The sequence below is a fragment of the Sorghum bicolor genome, chromosome 5, assembly GCF_000003195.3.
Source record: "Sorghum bicolor cultivar BTx623 chromosome 5, Sorghum_bicolor_NCBIv3, whole genome shotgun sequence".
Classification (NCBI taxonomy): Eukaryota; Viridiplantae; Streptophyta; class Magnoliopsida; order Poales; family Poaceae; genus Sorghum; species Sorghum bicolor.
The window spans coordinates 63,927,846-63,950,038 of record NC_012874.2 but is presented as its reverse complement, the minus strand read 5'-3'; the positions used below and the strand labels follow the sequence as shown (position 1 = coordinate 63,950,038).

Below are 22,193 nucleotides of genomic sequence, written 5' to 3'. Positions count from 1 at the left end.
TAAAAATAAAAGTATTATAGTGTCCAAAAGTTTTCAGGGAAGGACCTAAACAAGACCCGCCAGACCTGCCAGCTGCAACTGCAGTACTTGAACTTGTAGCGCTTGCGAGGCGCAAGCAAAGCAGGGCGTTAGCTGGAATCTTGAAAAAATTTAGGATTTCAGGGTGAACTAAACAAAATCTCACATGCAGGAGGAGTTGAACTGCGACCACCAGACTCAGGCTGTGGAGGTGTAACCAATTGAGCTACACCTGGTTGTTATAGAGGAAACACCCGCAATGTTATTTAATAAAGGCAAAGCAAGAAAACTAATGTTAACATCTAATTAATTACTCCTTGGTTATCATAATCTTGTCATAAACGTTAGCTAATTTAGGTATGAAGGGAGTATTTGACTAAGAGCATCTCCAGCAGACTACCTAAATCCACTACCTATCCTATATTTGAGTAGTGGAGAGTAAAAAACGCACTCCAGCAGGCTACCTATCTGACTACCTACTTTTGTTGGCCCAACAAATTCCCCCTCCCACTACCTAGATCTATTGGGCCAACAAACATGCCTACCTACTTTTCTCTCCCACGCTCCTCTCTCTCCCCGCACTCGTACGCACACAACCCGGCTGTACTACTCGACGGCGGCGCTCCAAGCCTCCCCTGCTCGCCGGCCCTCTACTCCCCGGCGGGCGGCCGCGCTCCTCCAGCGCGCGGCGCACGCGCGGCGCCAACTCCCTCCTCTGTCCTCTCCCTCCCCAGCCGAACCGCGCACGCGCACGCCATGGACGCTGCGCGAGCTCGGGCTCCTCTTCCCGCGTCGCTGGCGTGGCTCGCCGTGCTACTGCTCCTCGTCCTGGCAGGGTCAGCACGGCATCCGCGAGCGAGGCAGCCGCGGGGTGCGACTGCGGCGGCGCAGCGGAGGACGCGCAAGGTGCGCTGCGGCTGAAGCTCAAGGAAGAAGATGACAAGTGGGTCCCGTATGTCATAGATTTCTAAAATAAATTTAGGAACCATGTTTTAGGTAGTATTGTTGGAGTTGAAAGTAAAATATAGATAGTACAAAAATAGGTGGCTGCTTAAATGCCTATTTAGGTAGTTTGTTTTAGGTAGCACTGCTGGAGATGCTCTAACAACTATGTGCTAGTACTAATTAAGTAACAAATAAATAGTGATGGAATCCTGATTCGAAAACAATGCATGGTTAATCTGTCCAATAATAATAACTCCCCGAATCATCATAAATGTGAAATGTTCTCTCGTTCTAAATAACTACGGAGCACAACGACGTGTCACGTGTGTCAGTGTGTGCGTGCGTTCATATAAAATTATATAATCGCATATACTAGTATATACACACACAAGTAGTACTTCTTTCTTTTTTTTTTCTCTTTCACTTCTCTGTTGTGTATCTTTTCTGATGATTCTTTTTTATCTTTTTTTATTTTTTACATAAAACAAATGGTAGACGTGCCAGCAATTAATAATGTATCGATCCCTTTGCAGCTGGATACATATATATTTCGTTAAGCGTTTATTTTGTGAGATATTGAGATTGATCGATCCGTTCACACAACTGTTTTACACAGCTCAAGCATTCTCGTATAAAATACACCAGGACGATACTCCTGTGTGTCGCATTCGCATACACACGGCCGGGTTTATATACAAGCATATATGTACCATGTATATTGCTTCGTCAGTTGTCCTGTTTATTTGTTTTTGCCTATGTGCGGTGCTCGACGACCTGTGACTCTGTGAGGTATTTACTATTTATGTGTTGGACGACTATCACTATATAGATGGAACATGGTCCTCACAATATAATTTGATCATGCTTGTAAGAGCTGGTTTGTAGCGCCGTAACCGGAACATTCAGTGAATTGACGTTGTTCTTTGGAGTGTTTGGATGTCTATCTCTGTAAATGGTTAACAACCAGAAATGGTCTGTACTCCCGGTTGAAAAGCTCCTTTAGTCTCGGTTTCCTAACCTGGGACTAAAGAAGGGCACCTTTAGTCCCGATTGGGTGTCCGGGACTAAAAGTAGACATTTAGCCCCGGTTCGTAATACAAACCGAGACTAAAGGGCTCTCTAGATCTGTTCACGTGGCAGGACATTTAGTCCCGGATGGTATTAGAAACTGGGAGTAAAGTGTTTGTACTTTTTTTCAATTGATGATTAGTTTTAATATTATAATAGGATTTAAATACGCTACTAATACTAATAGATATTTCGCACCAATAATTAAGTTATCGTTTGACACAACATATATAATTAAATAACACAACATATATAAATAACAAAACAATTATACGTACACATGATCACACGTTATTATATATATATATATATATATATATATATATATATATATATATATATATATATATATATATATATATATATATATATATATATATATATGACGCGTTTATTTTACACGCGCGTGTAGTTTCTCTCATCTATATATCTCTAGATTTAAGGTGTATATGACCGAACGAAATGTATATAGACAAAGTATATGATCATACTAGACCATCTAGAGTGATATGTATGTTAAGTATGCATGCATACATAGAGTATATGGTTATCCTTATTATATATAATATAGTAGTGGCATTTTAGTAATATATTTAAAATATTTTTTTTGAAAAATTTCCGCGTGGTAAGATCTAGAGTATCTTAATATGAGTATATAAATATACTCAAACCGATAAACAAGTATGAATACATACACAATGTAGTTTATTAAAGATGAGAGTAACTACACGTACGTGTAGAAAGGAATTTCCATGTACATATAAATTCGTGTCCTTGGCATAACAATTCACTCATCATTTGGCTTCCATATTTCGTTCGAATTATTGTAGAACTCGCTATTTGGGTTGATGACCTAGTCATTTAGAAATCCGACTATGGTCTCTTGAATTGCTTTAAGTTGGTCACGTTGTATGACTTTTTCCTTCAATCATTTAGTCTTCAATAAAAATAAAAGAATAAATTATTAATATATATGTGTGTTGATAGTGATTACTTATGTAGAAGAGAGAGGAATAAAAAATTATGAATATACGATGCAAACAATCAATATAATTAAAGGAACTCTTATGAAGTTCTGTTCAAATACGCCATGATGAACTCAGCAAATGTAGTATCCGCAGTAGTTGTTCCCTTGCTCGTGTCTTAGAACCCACTTTTACGACAAAAAATCAATTAGTTAGGTGAATTGAAATCATCATATATTATAAATTGAATATAAACGTAGTTACAGTACTTACTTTGTGTGTGGTTATATCCAGTGGCGCTTTGCAATGATTCATTTTTTGTTCCTCAATGAACTTTTTCTAGACACTGCGCCCAATAAAAACATAATTGGTCCTTTATTAATTGTTGAGAGATCTATATATAGTTTTTATAGAGACACTAAATTAATTGCCCTTGAATAATATCTATCATGTCTTGATAGTCCATCTGCAGTTTTCTCAAGGAGTTTAAGATTTTCAATCTACTATTGGCCATATCGATGACCATCAATATCCAGTGATTGCTACATAGACATAACTTATTAGGTAGCTATAAATAAATAATCAATTGAACAAATAATATCCCATGTCATTGATATTTTAATTACTAAACACTTACTTGAAATTATAGGGGAAGAGTATGTCCTTCTTGTTGCGTTGGTTCACTAAAAACATCATAAGATTCTTCTCTTGTTCAGGCTTATAATCACGCGGGAGGTTAGGGTATTTGTATACGACATAGTGCTGGGCAATTCATTATCCTTAGGAAGCATCTTCTTTTGGATTTTTAGTAACTCCTCAAATCCTTTATCAGACACACCATTCTTTGTCTTCCATTGTAGCAATTCTAGAGTGGTACCCAACTTTTTCTGCCCCGCATCACAAGTTGGGTATAGCAATTTCTTGTGATCCTCTAGTATGCGGTCAAATTTTATCTTTTCCTTTTTACTTTTATATTCTCTTGTGCGTTATGAATGGCCTGACCAAGATCATCAGTGGGATCCTCTTCTGCCCCTACTTCTTTTTTAGCTTCCTCCATTGCAGTATCATTGAAGGCACCACATTCAACAATAATTTCATCATCGCCCATTGTTCTTCTTCACCTTCTTTCATTACAACCCCGGTTTCTCCATGCTTCGTCCAACAAATATAGTTTGGCATGAAACCTGACTTGAACAAGTGTGAATGAAGAGTCCTTAGCTAGCATATTCCACAGTATTCTTATATATGGCACATGGGCAGCACATGAAACATCACGTTTGTTTGCCTCAGCCACACGTAACAAAGAATGCACACCATCAATGAACTCTTGGGAGCGACGATCAGTACTGTACATCCAATCTTGACTCATTTGCACTACATTAAATAAATACCATATTAAAACTTAGAACATAATTAGTTAATTTTGCAACATACATGCCATCATAAAAGTTACAAATTTATGAAAGTCTTGCTACAAAAGTTATAAATTAATTAGTTAATTTATGAAAGTTACTTATTTTATAATACACTATAAATTTCTCATTTTACAAGCAAATATAACTAAAAAACTCTAAAAATCACTGTCTCTAAACAATGATGTGTGCTATTCATGCTATAAATTAACAACGAATACTAGTTTTTAATAGATACTTTAAGCTTCCTTTATTCAAATATACAAGCTTTAAATGATTTTGACCTTAAATTGCTTACAAATAAAAAAGCACAATAAAACACCATATATATATTGTACATTGCAAAATGAGATAAGCCAATGAGAAAACATGAGAGCATCAAGATGGTAACTTTTAGAACCGAAGAATCGATGGATGAATCAAAGAATGGATGGAGGAAGCAAGAACACTAGCTTGAAATTTTAATGAAAGCTCAAGGAGGAAGAAGCTAGCCGAGAAGCTAGTCGGGATATATATAGGGTAGAGCTTTAGTGCCGGTGAGCGAATAGAACCAGGACTAAAGATCCATTTCCAGCCACAGGCCCATCCACCAGCCGGGACAATAGCCAGCCGAGACAATAGCTTTAGTCCTGGTTGGAGCCATGGACCGGGACTAAAGGTTAACCTTTAGTCCCGGTTAGTGGTTACACCCGGACTAAAGGTCCCCTGCCACACCACCATGGCGTAAGTAGCCATTGGGCTGGGGCCTTTAGTCCCGGTTAGCGAACCTAACTGGGACTAAAGGTTCTTTTAGTCCCGGACGCATAGAATTCTGGGACTAAAGCCAATTTTGGCAGAGGCATCAAAGGTTGTTTCTCTACTAGTGAACGGCATCTGGATTGCAATGACCTTCTCTGTTAATGTTTTCAATAGATGAGTACACCTTAATATTTTTCATATTCGCAAAAAGTTGTTGCCTCCTCTCTTAATAGTTCTACATTTTTCACATACAATGTAGTACAGCTATATATATATATATATATATACAAGCACCAATATAATGCCAGCTATATGCTGTAATATTTGACTACCAATCAATATATGGTTGCATGTCTCATCTAATATAGCACCAACATTACAAATCAAGCCAGTCATATTGAAGCTGGTAGCTAGGCTCAATATTTTATGTTCATGTACTCTGAAAGGTTTTGGAGCTTGTGCTCTGTGGCCAACACACAACAGTCCATTTATCGTGGTTCGGGCCCTCAAGTTCAGTTTTGAGTAAAAGTGTTTACATCTAGTTGGCATTAGCCTTTGCGTTGGATTGATCGTATGGTGTTGTTCATTACTTGATCTTACAAGGGGTGCCCTTAGTCTCTCTTTATATTAGTAGAGATGGTTGAGGAGCGTTTTGTTATACTAGATGGATTCATAGATAGTGTTCCGTTTCTAATACAGAAGGTACTTTCAATAAGAATTTGACTAGTCTGGTCTTATTCTACTTGGAGTCGGAGACGCGCTTCGATTCACTTCCTCCTAGAATCGTGGGCAAGGCTAAGGCCACCTTCTAGTAACATGCCGGTGAGGAACCCTAGGGTCCCATATCGACACCAGATTAGTCGGCCCCATCCGTAGATTAGACGACCTTTGGGTCCCCCTGTCAGCCTCTGCCTCTGATGTTGGTTCTCTAACCGCCTTTGAGGTCCAATCTTCACCATTGGTGAAGTTGGTTTGATCCGAGTGCCCTGGTTCATCCAACCGACCTATATAAACAGCCCTGCACCCCCCTAATGGAGACATCCGCATCCTGGGTAGAACCCCTAATCCTCCTCTAGCATCAAGAGTCCCTAGATAGGATCAAGAACCAAGCATTCAAGAGAAAAGTAGTCTTGTAGTCCTCCAAAGATTAGGACTAGTTTTATTTAGAAATAGTGAGATAGAGTGTGAGGGAAGAGTTTGGAGGAAGTGCCAGCCTATCGGTGTCTCCTCTCTGGTTTATTTGTACCTGTGGGATCAAGTTCCTCAGGAGCTTGCTTCTGAGATTTCTCTGGTAATCAACTTCATTCAAGTAATTAACATTGTTATTATTGTTCTTCAAGTTTGCAACTCTCTTTTGAGTACATTAATGCTTGTCGCGGTCCATCGTCACCACGTATGTGTACGATTCCCTTTTCTTTCCTTCTTCCTTGCTTCTACTTATTTTTTTATTTATTTTTTGTGGTCTTTATTCATTTTTTAATATTTTTTCCTTTCTTGTTATTATGTTCTTTCTTTGGGTTTTTAATCTTATTTTTATTCATTTATTTTTATGTTTCTTTTTTTCCTAACTTTTATTTATTTCCTTTATGCTTTTGTGTTTCTTCTTTTCGTTCATTCCTTTTGCTTTTTATGTTTCTATTTTCCTTTTTTTCTTCTTTTCATTTCCTTTATTATTTTTATTTTATTCGTTATTAAAATACTTTCTTTACTAAATTTTTATTTCTAAGTTTTTAAATTTTTATTTTTCATTTTCTATTTTCATTTTACTCTAGTTTAAATTTTAATCATTTTTATGTCTTACTTTTAAATTTTTTTGGTTTTTAAATTTTATATTTCATGATATATGTGATTTTCATATGATATACATGTGATGTTCGATACTATACTTTGTGATTTTCCTATAGTATAAATGTGATGTTCTAGATGCATTTGTTATGTCCAGCAATATACATCTGATGTTGGATACTATATTTTGTGATGTTCGTGTAGTATAAATGTTATGTTCTATAATGCATTTGTGATGTTCTTGCAATATACATGGATTATTCTATGTTATATTTTGTGATGTCCAGGTAGTATAAATGTGATGTTCCATTATGCATTGTGATGTTCAATAGCATAGATGTCATGTCCTAGGATACATTTGTCATGTGCTAGGATATATTCGTGATGTGTTCATTAGTATGCATGTGACATTCTATTATATTTAATTTCTATGAGTATTCACATAATACAAGTGAGATGTTCTAGGTATATTCTAGGTTGTTCAAGTAGTATAAACGTAATGTTCTCTTTTATTTTTTTCTACATTACGTTTATATTTTCCTTTTAATTATTTCTCCTTATGTTTTGTTCACCCTCTTATTAATTTATTTTCTATTTAAGTTATTTATTTTTTACTTCCATATACTCATTTGTTCGATAATATGTTTTTGTCCTTTTACTTCTGGTTGGATTATTACTTTTATTCCATCTTTTCTTTTATATTATTATCTGTTTTTCCTGTTAAGTAGATTTTTATTCTACAAGATTTTTTTTCATCGTATATTTTGGTCTAGAACATTATTCTTGTGAGGATGGGATGTTTTTTTTCTTTTGAGTTAAATGATCCAATACAATTTAATAATATACTGTAATTTTTATAACTTAGCCAAAACATTTAAGATGTGATGGTGAAGAATGACTTTATTTAGCCACAAGCTCTTGTGTTCAATCAACCCTACCCGCTAATTATTTGCTCCTATTTTCTTTACCTTTAAAATACTCTATGACCCTGTTTGGTTCCACCAACTAAATTTTAGCTAGCTAAACTTTAGTCATTTTAGTAGCTAAAGTTCCAAATACATTGACTAAAAAGAGCTAAAATAGTTTAGTTCCAATAGTCATCCAAAAATAGCTAAAATAATTTTAGCTAGCTAAAATTTAGTTGGTGGAACCAAACAGGCCCTATTATTTCTCTTCTTATTTTTAATGCAGACACTCCCACAGCCCCACGCGTCCTGAGCTGGCGGGAACTAATGGAGCTTTTTTTTTTCTTTTTCTTTTTTTCTCTCCCGCATGCGCTGGGGCGGGCTGGCATGAGGCAAGAACGTGTGAGCTGGGCTGGGCCATTGGATGAAATCACGAGCTGGCCCAGAATAATTCCCTGGTTGGCGCGCGAGTATCTGCCACCGGGTCCCTAAAATCATCTTAAAATTCGGCATCTAAAATATAGCAAAAGTGCTAAATTATCTAAATATAAATGTCCGTGACTATTTACAAGTAAAACGAAATCATAAATCATTAGGTTCATACGTATCCGTACGAAATCATAAAATCATTAGGTTCGTACATATCCGTATAAGACAATTTTGCTTTTATTAAAAAAATTCTACAACCTCGATGGATGGAACAGGATTAACACTAATGGATTCTTTTTACATTTTTATAAACTGGATGCTTTACGAACTTCATGTTCACTTACCTATTATACCACCCTAAAATGATATGCCGTTTTATTGAGCACTCCTATATTTTAGGTGGCTAAGGCATTGTTTACTTTCCAAAAATTTTACAAAATTTTTCAAAATTTTTTGTCACATTGAATCTTCCGGCACATGCATCCAGCATTAAGTATATATAAAAAGATAACTAATTGTACAGTTGCCTGTAATTTTCAAGACGAATCTTTTGAGTCTAGTTAGTCCATGATTGGATAAGATTTGTCAAATACAAACAAAAATGCTACAGTATCCATTTTGCAAAAAAAAATGCAACTAAACAAGGCCTAACTTTTTTAGTTGTTTAGGCAACATGTACTTTTGTTGTTGTATGACTATAGAAAAAAATTATGAATCGTTTGTCATTTCAGTTGTATATACTAGTTTGTTGTATAAGTTTGTTTGCAGACAACAAATATAAAGCAACTCCCTTTATCAAACTAAAGGAACACCCAAAAAATCTATGAGCAAGATGATAAATGTCACAAAAAAGTTAAGATAGAGAAATGATATAATTGTTTTAGTATTATCTAACGAAGATTGCCATCTTGAAGCAATTTGCTTGTGGTGTAGGTAGTTACTGTGCTGATTTGAGTCATTCATGTAGCAAGATGGAACAGGTTGTCTTTTCTGGTATTGGGAAGTGGACTACATGGCCTTGGTGGAGAGGACAAGCTTTTTTGTTCCTGAAGCATGTGAGAGCAATGCTCCCACAGGAGTGGATAGGGTTGGGTGAAGGGGGAAGTTGTATATCTACTGAAATAGGGAAAGAAGTAGTCACTTTGCTTGAAGGCAATGGCCATAGTTTGTGTTGATGTACTGCTTTTTCTCATCCTTGTTCTATTTGTATTTTTGTCCTACTCTTGAAGTAGTGGGTTTCACTGTTGTAATCAGTGTTCTAATGGAATCAATAGTCTTTTTGTGGAACATGCTTTTATAACCAGTAGTCCTTAATGGTGTACTTAGCTAAGATGTTTTGAGTAATGCAATGTAGTTCTAATGCAATTAGTAGTCCATTTATGTAATTAGTAATGCAATGGAACACAAGGGTACTCTTGATCAAGCATTGTTATCTTCATACCATGAAGCATCAAGCATACATTGACTTGTCTTTCATCATCAAACCGTAAAGACCAAAAGTTGTGGTGCTGCAACTATATATTGTGCACTACCATACTTCCTTATGTTTCTAGAGAAAATAAAATAACCAAGAGAGCCTATGCTTTAACTATCTTCCCCATGTTTCTAGAGAAACCAAAAGAACCTAAGAGTCAACTAATTTGTGTTGCTGCTTTAGAAAATTATCACAGAGCTATAGCAACCAAACTTAGTTTTTGTACAAAAAGCATAACAGGCACAAAGCATAGATCATCAAAGCCTCTTCTTTGAAGTGGTAGCTTTTCTTGGACTTCCCTTGTTGCTTAGCTTGTCCAGTAGTTGCATTGCGCTTCAAATTCCCTCAACCAAGGCAAAGCACATGTGCAACACTACATCCTATAACCACAAATAGCATGCTTATGTGCTTTAATTCAATTACCATAGTCAGAAAGCGATTCACCTACACCTGCTATGTTGGTTCCATCACGTAGATTCATTGATCACCGCGAGAATCCGCACTAGTGATTCTCTACGACAACAGTAGCTCCAGCGTTTCCCAAATGATTATCTCGAAGAGAGTGGATGAAATGAGTTGGGATTTGGGGAAAAGGAGGAGGCTTGTTGCATATTGCGCTAGGGTTCACCGTCCCTAAGTGTGGATCACGTGCATTCAGTGTCCACGCTGCGCTACCACTTAGGGCACTCACAATGCAAGACTCTATCACAGAGTCTAAGACACTTAATTATATATTATTTATGGTATTTTGCTGATGTGGCAGCATATTTAGGGCACTCACAATGCAGACTCTATCGTAGAGTCTAAAGTTATTTATTACCTCGAACAATGTGGACTTAGAATCTAAATAAGACTTGGAGTCTTATTTTTTCTACCTCTTTCTTCAATAATATGCTGCCACATCAGCAAAATACCATAAATAATATGTAATTAATTGTTTTGGACTCTGTGATAGAGTCTTGCATTGTGAGTGCTCTTATTGAAGAAAGAGGTAGAAAAAATAAGACTCCAAGTCTTATTTAGACTCCAAGTCCACACTGTTCGAGGTAATAAATAACTTTAGACTCTATAATAGAGTTTGCATTGTGAGTGCCCTTAGTGAGAAAGGCGCCTTTGAGAGATTATGGATCTACGATGCATGACTTAATAAGTTTGGAAGATTTAATTTGTAGAATTCGTGGACCGTTGGTTTATTTAACTCATATTTATATATTCGTCTTTGCCTCTAAGGCAAATTTCTATTTTTAAGACCTTGGCTCCCGTTCGGCAAATTTCTATTTGAGGCCTTGTTTAGTTCTGAAAACTGAAAAGTTTTCGGAACTGTAGCACTTTCGTTTTTATTTGACAAACATTATCCAATCATAGAGTAACTAGGTTTAAAAGATTCATCTCGTGATTTACAGGTAAACTGTGCAATTAGTTTTTATTTTTGTCTATATTTAATACTCCATGCATGTGGCGTAAGATTCGATGTGACAGGGAATCTTGAAAAGATTTTGCTTTTTGGGGTGAACTAAACAAGGCCTGAATATATATGGCCAGTTGATCAAATGCGAGGTTCTAATCTCATCAACAAAATACCAGTAAACTTGGTTTAAGTTGCGTTTTCCGCGGAAAAACACGTACACACCACATGCCAGCCTGGAGCCTGCTAGTGTCCTTAACTTCTCGTGGTACATGCATAGCCTAGATTTCCTGTGAGTTACGAACTTTTTACTCACCATCCCACGTGATGATCAATCAAAACATGAAAGTACCTAGTACAACACTGTAACAGGCTCCCGTCACCTGACCTACCTACAAACCTAAATCATGAGGATTTAGGCCACCATATAGCTCGCGTCAGCTCAAAGCAACACAAGAAACAGAGGCACCAGTACGAGTACGGCCGCCACGGTGGTGACCTCGGCGGCCACCGGCGCCCCTGACCCGACGACCTGCACGCTGAAGTTGCACGCGCCCTGCGACGCGTCGTCGTGGACGACGACGGCGAGCCCCTGGAAGTCGCACGCCGACTCCACCTGCCCCTGCGCCTGGTAGTAGGCGTTGAACGCGTACGACGCGGTCCCGCGCGCGTCCAGCGCGCCGCAGCTGCAGCCGTAGCCCAGCGCCGTGCAGTCGGCGCGGGAGCACGCGTACCCGACGTTGTCCGCGACCCGGCCGCCGGCCGTGGCGTCATCATCGTCCCCGCCGCCGGCGCTGATGTGGTTCAGCACGCACCACCGCCGGGGCAGGTACTCCACGCCCCTCGCCGGGACGGGCATCGCCGGCCGCCCGTCGCCGCCGCCGCGCAGGTCCAGCGGGAACTTTGGCCTCCCGTCGAAGGTGAAGATGCCCCAGTGGCGCTCGAAGTTGCCCGGCGCCACGCTCTTGGCGTCCTCGTCGATGAGCCCGAACAGGTACACCTCGATGCGCGCGCCGGGCCGGAGCGGCGTGCCTCGCCGCGCCGCGAGGCGCTTGAGGAGCCCCGCGTAGAAGCGCTCCGCGAGCGCCGCCGTCGCGTGCCTGTCGCCGTCCGTCGGCCAGCCCACCTCGCCGATCATCACCGGCAGGTGGCCCAACCCGACCCTCCTCAGCGCCGACACCAGCGTGTCGAAGTTGGCGTCGAACACGTTCGTGTAGACGACTCGCCCGTCGACGACCGGCTTCGCGGAGCCTCCGCCGCCGTCGAAGAAGGCGAAGTCCAGCGGGAAGTCGGCGTCCCCGTACAGGCTGAGGAACGGGTAGATGTTGACGGTGAGCGGCGCGCCGCTGCGGTTGAGGAAGCGGACCATGTTCGTCATCACGCCCGCCACGTCGCCGCGGAACCTCCCCGCCGACGGCACCGGGTTGCTCGCCGGCGAGTCGTACACGTCCGCGTTCACGGGGACCGTCGCCTTGACCGCCGCCCCGTGCCCGGCCTCGTCTAGCGCGCGCTGGATGTTCTTGAGCGCCGGCACCGTCACGTGGTCGAACGAGCCGTTGTACGCCTTGAGGAACGGCTCGTTGCCGACGGCCACGAACCTGGCCATGGCCGGCGACAATGCGATAACCAGGTCAGGTGAGATCGCCGGCCCCAGCGCACGGCAAGAAGAAGAACGTCTTAGAAGAGGAAACGAACTTGATGTTGACGCCGCCGTCGAAGGTGTACTTGGTGACGTTGTCCTTGACCCACTGCCGGGCCCGGTCGTAGTCGGCGACGGCGGCGAGCATGTCGTTGGGGACGGCGATCATGGTCTCGATGCCCGTCCCGGCGAGGCCCTTCATGGTGCGCTCGTCGGCGTCGAAGATCTTCACCTTCCGGAAGCCGTTGTCCGTGAGCAGGCGCGCTATCACCTTGGGCGGGAGCCGGCGCGTGGACATGGTGCCCCAGTTCACCCCTAGCGCGTCCACGCCCGCCGCCGCGACGGCAGCCACCGCGAACCACCAGCCGGCGAGAAGGACACGCGGCGCCGCCATATCATGGAACCTCTCGTGCTCCTCCGTGTCCACGACCAAGAAACGCCCGGAGCCTCGCGGGCTTAAAAGGATCGATGCATCGGTCGCCAGTCTTCACGCCGACGGCAGCGCAGGACGGAGTACTGTTACGAGTTGAAATGGATCCGATCGGACCTCCCTTTTTTGCAGGTGAAACTTAACCACCGCAGCTTTAGCAAAGCAGATCGCCGCTGGAGCATTGATTAGCGGGAGAAATAATGGTAGAGGTTAGGGACCGGGGTTAAGGACGGAGGTTAGGGACGATCGAGGGACGGAGGTGAGGCGGTTAAAGCGAGTAGAGTACGTGGCAACCTTCGCCATGTTAGGCCCGGTCCCACCGGTCCGTGACTCAGACTGCATCGTCCAATCGAAAACCACCACGTGTCATCTCTGTGTTTTTCCCTCTTTTTCATTTTTTAGAAAATGAATAAAACTTAGAAAACTTATAGTAAATCCATCTGACTTTTAGAAAAATATGAAACCAGTGTCTGAATTTTTTAAAAATAAGCTCTACACCGTAGGTCTATATTTGATTGCCTTTGTATCTTTTGGTTTTCTATTGCTTCTTCGTAATCATCTATAGGTGTCGCTTATTGTGACTATATGTCTCCATTTAACAGCCCTGGAGGAGCAAGAGTTTGAGGAGGACGACTACGAGTACATTGAGGACCTCGGAGATGACCGAGCTACTGGTGCCACATCCCATCCAACCTTGTAGAATCCTATTAGACATGCAACATTATAGCTACTAGTGTTTTTCTTTCATGCAATGATGTGTGATAGGTTGTGTGGTAGAATTGCTTGAACCCATTACCTTGACGCAACATTTACCCTGCACACCCGCTGTTAGGCTAGATGCTCTCTTATCTACTTGCTACTTGCTTCTACTATGCATTATATCTATGATATGATGCTTGGTAGAGGATTGTTTATGAGTGGCAAAGGCACTTGGTGCCAATAATATGGTAATAACATAGGGAGATCTTGGCGTGTGTCTTGGGTGTGTGGTGAGGATCGTGTCCACCGAATAGGATTCTACGATGAGTCTTTAGGACAAGTCTTGTCGATATGGTGTGACTGGAGCATCCTCTATGTGAGGTACATATGGCTGGTATAGGTTAGTAGAATAGATTCCGGGTAGGGGACTCTTCGTGGGGCAAATCCGTGAAATAGAGGTGTTATTGAAGCACAGGGTGTCGGTTATCCATTTCAGAAAATGTCTTGTTTGATCTCTCTAAGGAATTATATGTTTTGGGAACCTGGTCATAGGAACCATTGGACATGACCCCTTCCAATGTCATGAAGGACGAATTTGAACTAATCTGGATGATGCTACTACTGCTAGGTTGTAGTTGATAGTGTAGGGAGGTAAGGGCATATGGCCCTAACCCTCCTAAGATGTGTGGTGACCTTGGAGGCCCAGCACTGTGTTTCACAATCTCAGTGTGTCAGTGGACTCCGAGGTGACTCAAGGGCGAGTGGTAGGGTGGTATCACTCCAACTTAGAGAGCAACTTGGAATCAGCCTAAGCGGGGCACTACCGATGATGGTGATCTTATGCGTCAAGGTGTAACCCTATGTAGAGTTTTGGTTGATCAATCGATGCATTGTCATTTCTGTTACGGTGAACCTTTCCTATGGTATCACTTCACTTGACTAGAGAGAGGTGTTCTTCTTCTTCTTCCCCCTAGGTTGGTTTGGTTGCAGCATTGACCGATGAGGAAAGTTACGAGTGGGAGTCATCCTTGTCGTCTAGAAAGTGAGAGTGTGTGAGATGTGTGGATGAGGTGGATGGATGTGTGGATGGAAATGGGTTAAAACTTGGAAAACAATTATAACATATTGATGAACTTCGCATAAGAAGAATACATGCATAAGAAGGTTCTTTTGCTCTACCCTTGTATTGCACTTACCACAAAGCAAACACAAATCACGGGATAGAAGCCAGTGGCCAGTACAAATAGTACCAATAAATATTTGGTAGGTGTTCATTTTGATGACAAGACCAATGAATAGGAGGGCTAGAGATGTTTGTCCTACATTGAAGTTGCTTGTGGAGGAGACACTTCACCCGCTAGATGTTCCGCCTACTCTGATGTTGTTACGGATGTTGTGTGACTGATGATTTCACCAAGTGGTGATGTAATAAATAAGTAAACCATGCTATTTATACATTCTAAGATAGGTATTTGATGTATGACTTGTGGTATCAACTATTATTTGATAATATGGTGGCATAACCACCTAGGACTATCACATTATAATTTGTATATGTGGATTTCCCTTTGAGGCAATTCTGGATCATTACAATTGGTATCAGGAGCCATGCTTGACTCTAGGACGAGACCTCTAGAATATATTGGCCATTAGAATAAGGAGGTGAGACCTTTGATTATATACTAAACTTGCATATTTTTATGCATGGCTTACCTTCTTGCTAACTACTTATCCTATTTTTTGGTCTATAATTGTATATGGCAGATGGCAGATGGCATCCTCTACCGAGCTTATGATCAATGGAGAAAGCTAGAGGTTTCACTCAGCTGTTTCGTGAGGTGTTCCAGGAGCTTGGTGTCCACACCGAGTTGATCGATCGAGTACCCGTCTGCCGCTGCGAGATGGGACCCGAGGGCCACATCATCATCACTATCAAGATTAGAGCAAGTGACACCACGTCGGAGTTGTATGCTATCACTACTCTCAAGGTGAAGACCTCCATCGACTCATACGACGAACACAGTGAGCGCCTCAAGGATGCACCATATAGCTTTCTTCCCCGAGCCTTGGATTTAAGATTGCTGCAGACTAGACTGCCTTCAACAAGGCAGGACCTCTGTCTCCAGGTTATGTTGGGTCAATACATTCTTCACCCTAGGATTGGTACATCATGGAGATGGAGGCAGAGAATCGGTGCTATTGTCACGACATGGTGTTCCAAGCCGACGAGGCATTCTTGGTTCAGGAGCAGGAGATGACTCAGGCCTTGTTTAGTTGCACCCAAAATTCAAAAACTTTTTAAGATTCTCCGTCACATCGAATCTTTCGGCACATGAATAGAGCAATAAATATAGATAAAAAATAACTAATTGCACAGTTTGCCTATGATTTGTGAGACAAATCTTTTGAGTCTAGTTAGTCTATGATTAGACAATAATTATCAAATACAAACAAAATTGCTATAATGTTTAAGTTTTTGGATCTCGGATCGCTATTCCTACAGGTACAGTGAAGTCATCCACGAGGAGCATTAGGAGAAGCTGAAGAAAGAGATCATAGACGTGAGGGATAAGCAGGTTGAAGACTTGGGGCTTCACAATGACTATCTTGATTGCAAGGTATTCGAGCTCGAGGACACTCTAGAGCGTAAGAGATAGGGGCCATTCAAACCAATAACCAACGATCGTATACGAGGAGATACATGCACGACCATAATATATACTAGTGGTAACGCACGCCCCTGCGCGCGAGGTGTAAGAACTTTGATAATATTCATTCAGTTAAGGTACGCATGACAATTTGCACAAGAAAAATGCCTTGATCCATATATATTTACAATCTTGTCGAAACATAGAGTTTAAGGCATACAGCAGTGATGTTGGTGGTTTATGGCGTACAACAGCTGATGGTCATATACATAGGGTAGACATGATAGATGGCTTATATTACAGCATGTAACAGTATATACCTTGGGATATATTGTACAGTTGTTTGTCCTAGATCTTGCACAGCTGGATGCGCTTGATGGTCTCTTCAGAAATTGATGGTTAAAGAGACCGTGTCGCAGGTAGACAGATCTGTTTAAGAATTAAATCATGTAAGGCTTTCGCAAGTAGTACGAAATTTGTTTTTTTAGTTTATGGACGTATGAGATCTGATAGTTGTTTTGTTACCTGTTCATGGTGCATATGGTTGCCAGTCTGATAGAATTATTTATTCAGTACAAATGTGTTAGAGCTATAGAGCCGTGAAGATAAAGCTGGAATTTTTATATACGTATATTTAGATACATAAGTTGGTTTTCGTGTTTGTAATTGAGTTGTTCGATTAATCTCTAGCTGCAAAATCTATTTGTTAAAAAGTTGATGAAAGTATGGTGTAGTCTTAGTTGTAGGTGTGTCGTAGGTATATGATCCTATGCAAGTATGAGCAAGTGAAATGGATTGTGCACACAACGTACATTGCTACCGAGGATCACACTATACTAAAAATATAATTTAGAACAACTCTGATTTGTAAGGTTGCTAGGAGCACATATAAACAGATGCTAAGGCAGTTTTGAATAGGCAAGATAGCACCGGAGGAAATGCATACATATATGAATGACACCAAAACAAGCAAACTAATATAAAGTTTTGAAGTGAACTATAGCTTGACATATCAAAGGTAAAATGGGCAGGTGTAAATTAAAAACAAACCTGTGTAAACAGAACCATGATAAACACCTTTGAGACTTGCAAAAAGTTCTTCCTTTGTAATCTCCAATGTCTTTAGGTTAGTCTTGTCAAGTATCTGAGAATATCAGGAGTAGCGTTTAGTGGAAAACTATATAAACCATAGTATATATACATGGCAGCGTATTCAAAAATAAATAGGTAAAAAAGTTTCAGTAGATTTTGATTGCTTTGAGGACCTTAACAGGATAGTGCAGTACTACCAGCGTTGATTTATTCCATGTGTGCATATAATAGAAATATGATGTTGTTTCAACAGGGATGATAAAAAAACATATACATACCAATAATGCGATGGGAAATATGGTTGAAGCCTAAAAACATAAGAAGCATATGTAAGATACTTCCTCCATTATCTTTTATAGGACGCCATAACATTTCACATAATTATCTTTTTATTAGGCGTGATAGATAAATTCGAGGAGCAAATGTATTAGTGAACGGACATAAGGAATATTGCAGTGTTTTTGTGTGTGGTCCTTAAACTGCAACAAATGCAAACTTTAAAAATAAAAAGCATGGGAAAACACATTAGACAATATTGTGCATAAATAAAATTCTTATGATGCAACCCCCGAGCAGCACGCACGACACAGTATATACGAGCGAGCGGAACATGGGCCGGTGGACTCCAAAATGAAGCAAAAATAAAATCCAGACACACCAGGTTATCATGTGTGCAAAAAGAATTACACAATTGAATTGGTTGGGTTAAACAAGAAATCACCATCAATGGTCACATGTTGTTGTCTTTCCTCCCATTATTTCTCCATCATCGATGTCAAAACCAAGAGAATTTTATGGGTCCAGACCTATTGACTGTACCATGGAGGGAAGAAAATTTAGAATGGAAAGAGCATGATCCGAAAACTCCAGCTTTGAGCAGTTCAAAATCAGAACTCATAAGGATGAAAAGAAAAACAGGTCTCATAAATATATTAGGCACAGTGAAATTTTAAAAACATGTGGACAATGTCAACACAAATATCTTTCATAAAAAACCTTCTGATGGCAACAATCTGGGTAGAGAGGTAGGCCCACTTTCTCCTTTCTCTCATTACCACATATGCTTAGAGTAAGTATACAGAGGACACCTATTAATTGTTTTTGTGCAGTACATACATTTCTTCAATACCCATGGCCTCAAGATATAACCAGAATATATTAGGCTCCTTTCATATGTCATTGTTGAGCATAGGGAAAAAACAGGTGATGTCAAAATTGACGACAATGAATAGGGAAACAGATGCCGTGTTATGCTTTATTTAAAATGCATAAACTATGGTTTATCATCTAAAAATAAGCAAATGATTACAAAAAAGCACAAACCTGACAATATACAAATAAGGTTGGAAATGAGACTTGTGAAAAAGGAAGCCTGCACGTAGCAGATGACATAGCCAAAAAAAAGAGATGCGAGCCGAACCTCCATCAACCACCCCCAAATTTCATTTTGCTAAACATTGAATCACTTTGGGTGCACAAAAATAAATGAGGTATCCATTTTTTGTGTGTAAACCTGGAATCATTTTTATCTAAAAATAGCAAAACACAAATTAGCTCATGGTTGGCGGCCAAATGTGGCTGGTTTGAGAAAATACTTGAAAAAAATCGGTTCATGGCCAAAGGTGAAGCTCCAAGGAGAGAGGGTGAGAGGGGGTAAGGGAGAGAGAGGGAGGGAGCACCAACAATCCAGCTGTTCTGTAATAATGCACATGCCTGTTTAGTGCATTTAAGTGATAATGCACATACCTGTTCTTATACCGCATTTAAGTGATAATGCACATACCTGTTTTTACATATTCTGATAGAAGGATTTTTCCACCTTTGGAGATTCATGAAGCAATAGTAGCCTGCATGAAAATCACATTATGTAGTTAAAATCCTACATTAGTACCTCTAAAGATATTGATGCAATGTAGTTCCTAAAGATAAAATTCAAAATATGTTATTAACAAACAAGATAGCAAAGGCTAACTAATATTATTTAGAGAAGATCTCCTAAATCATCAGTTGTTGTTGCATAAACCCCAAAGCAGACAATGAATTTGGAGGATGAGTTAGTCTAATCAGGAAGATTATATACCAATGACGCATACTGGGTAGCATTTTCTCAGTTAGCTTATCGTAGGTCGAACCTTCAGATAGCCTAGTGCAACCAGAATGAACGTAGCATGCAACATGTATACTGGGAAATCATCCAGCCCTAAATTTGCTTTAGCCCCAAAGGCCCAAACTACTTAAGGTCATAGAGTAATCACTGATTCAAAAATAGCCCTAAATGAATTAATTAAAATATATCCCTTCCATAAAACATTGGCAGTTTTCTCTAGACATAGAACAAATAGTATATATTCCTTTTTTTGGTAAATATCCTGCTGCTAATCAAATTGATAAACCCAGTTTTAATTATATATAACATCTTCAAAACAAATCCCTTCAATTTGTTTACACAAATAAAAAAATACAAATATGCTAGTAGGGACAAAGAAATAATACTAACGTAAGGAGGGCAGGAGGAGCAAGGAGAAATTTGGCAGGTTCGAAACTCTCTTCAGTTTTTCTTTATCTGCTATAACACAAAAAGCACTAACAAGCACAACATCCAAAGATTTAAAGTAAGGAAGTTTATATTACCTAAAGCTTTCTCATTCTAAATGCAAAATATAGACAAATAAATGGGAGCATAGGGCACATAATTAGAGAGAAGCACACACCTTGCGTTTCAGGTCTTCACTTTGCTGCTATGAAATTGTGCTCCATCGCTAGAAAAAAAATTTCCTGTGCACCATCGGAGGATTTTTTTTTTCCGTATTTTAAAGGCTAGAACCTGCATCTCGAAATCTAATCTCATTGCTTCTTAGAGTTAACCAAAGCATCAGGAAGATATGAAGCATTAGACAAGGAAGGGAGATGTGGATGGCGTGGACGCTCGGAAACGCGCTCAAATGGCAGATAGGGTTTTGCAACAGATACCATGCGAGGGGGAGGGAGGGAGGAAGGGAGGGAGGGGGCCGGGAGAGAGGGAGGGAAGGAGTAGGGCGGCAGCCTCCGTGCCGAGCACCGGTCACCGCCGCGCGGAGCACCACCGCCGTCATGGTCGCCCAACCTGCGCGAGGAGAGCGGGAGAAGGAGCGAAACCGGAGATTAGAGAGGGAGAGGGGGAGAGGATCCTGCATAGAGGATGGTGGAGAGGAGGAGGGTCGCCGCCGTGCCGGGGGACAGGCACCGGCCATGGCTGGCGGCGCCGCCGCCCTGCCTATTTCTGGAGAGGTCGGGAGAAAGAGAGAGGGAGGGGAAGGGAAGAGACGGGGAGAAAGAGGAGAGGGGGAGATTTTCTTACGGGGTCGGGGGGACTAAAGATAGCTGAGGAGTGATTTTGGAGCGTTGATCACGGAATCGAACGGTCGAAGAGATTTAGGGCGACGTGGCCTAGCTGGTTGTTCAGCCCCGCGTTCCCAATTAAAGGGTTGAATACTGGTGGAGCGAGCATAATGTAATACTTATTGATAGACAGGGGTGGAGCCAGGATCTAGACATAGTGGGTCATTCAAACAAGGATAACCAACGATCATGTCCGAGGAGATACATACAAGGCCATAATGTATATACTGGTGGAGCTAAAAACTTTTACATGCCTATATGTTTCTTATTATGTAGAAGTATTTATCTAAAAAAATTATTGTGTTTCTTTTTTATACAAAATAAAAAATCCCTTTGCACTTCGCTGATGAGCTCGGGTGGCTGCCCGGGGTCGCTAAGCGGTGATTTAGCCTATACTTGAGTATACATAACAAATGGATTTGTTACGATGCATAAGAAATCTAAAAGAATAAATAAGTGCACTAAATATTTTTAGAGAAAAAAGGAACAAAATAATTAGCCCTAGGTCTTTAACGTTCAGCTGATCAATCTAACTCTTAGACCAAAAAAATCACAATAATAACATGAACAAAAAGAAGATATCAAAGATAATGTATAGACTAATTCTAAATAATATGAATGTTATTAGAGTTCAGTTTAGCAAACAAGAAAATATTAATTACATTTAACAAACTAATTAGAGAGTGTACTCTGATGACAAACTAGATGGATAATAAAATAATAAAAAAGCGAAATTTTATTCATATAAGACCTTATTAATTAGAGAAGAATTTCTGAATACAAATAAAATCATTAACTAGCTATAATTGAAACATTAAGTAGCTAATTAAGGGGGGTGTTATAGGGGCATCAAATATTGGGGGGGTGTATGGCAACGGTAAGATATATGGATTAGCCACCAAGAAACTGGAGTTAATCATCAGCTAGCTGACCCATGATAGATCCCCATGAACAGGAGCTGGGGCCCACTCAAACTAGCCCTAATAGCGCACTGAGTACCACAGCTCGGCCCGTGAGGGAAGCGTGGCATGGCTCAACATCTCTATTTCCTTGAGAGAATCGCTTGAGGGGAAATGATCCCAAGACGAAAATGAACCCTTGGCTGACACATAGCGCGCAAGCGCTCGGGGTCTTGAAATCGCAAAAAGACCGGCAGCCCGATC

At 40.6% G+C, this 22,193-nt stretch overlaps 1 protein-coding gene and 1 long non-coding RNA gene across 6 annotated transcripts; both read right to left on the bottom strand.

The window, feature by feature from the left end:
- LOC8062653 (glucan endo-1,3-beta-glucosidase 8) lies at window positions 11,313-13,421 on the bottom strand. The gene is made up of 2 exons (XM_002449698.2): window positions 12,840-13,421; window positions 11,313-12,742 (listed from the first exon to the last, which is right to left on the bottom strand). The coding sequence occupies exons 1-2, from the start codon at window positions 13,175-13,177 to the stop codon at window positions 11,587-11,589; spliced, it is 1,494 nt and encodes a 497-aa protein (XP_002449743.1). The 5' UTR covers window positions 13,178-13,421; the 3' UTR covers window positions 11,313-11,586.
- Window positions 16,711-21,677, bottom strand: LOC110436023. 5 transcript variants are annotated; one of them, XR_002453722.1, is made up of 4 exons: window positions 20,364-21,663; window positions 19,436-19,499; window positions 18,374-18,465; window positions 16,711-17,704 (listed from the first exon to the last, which is right to left on the bottom strand). It is a non-coding gene; the product is annotated as an uncharacterized LOC110436023 (long non-coding RNA). The 5 variants fall into 5 exon arrangements; XR_002453719.1 differs by having other exon boundaries at window positions 18,374-20,235; window positions 20,364-21,677; XR_002453721.1 differs by having other exon boundaries at window positions 17,931-19,499; window positions 20,364-21,665.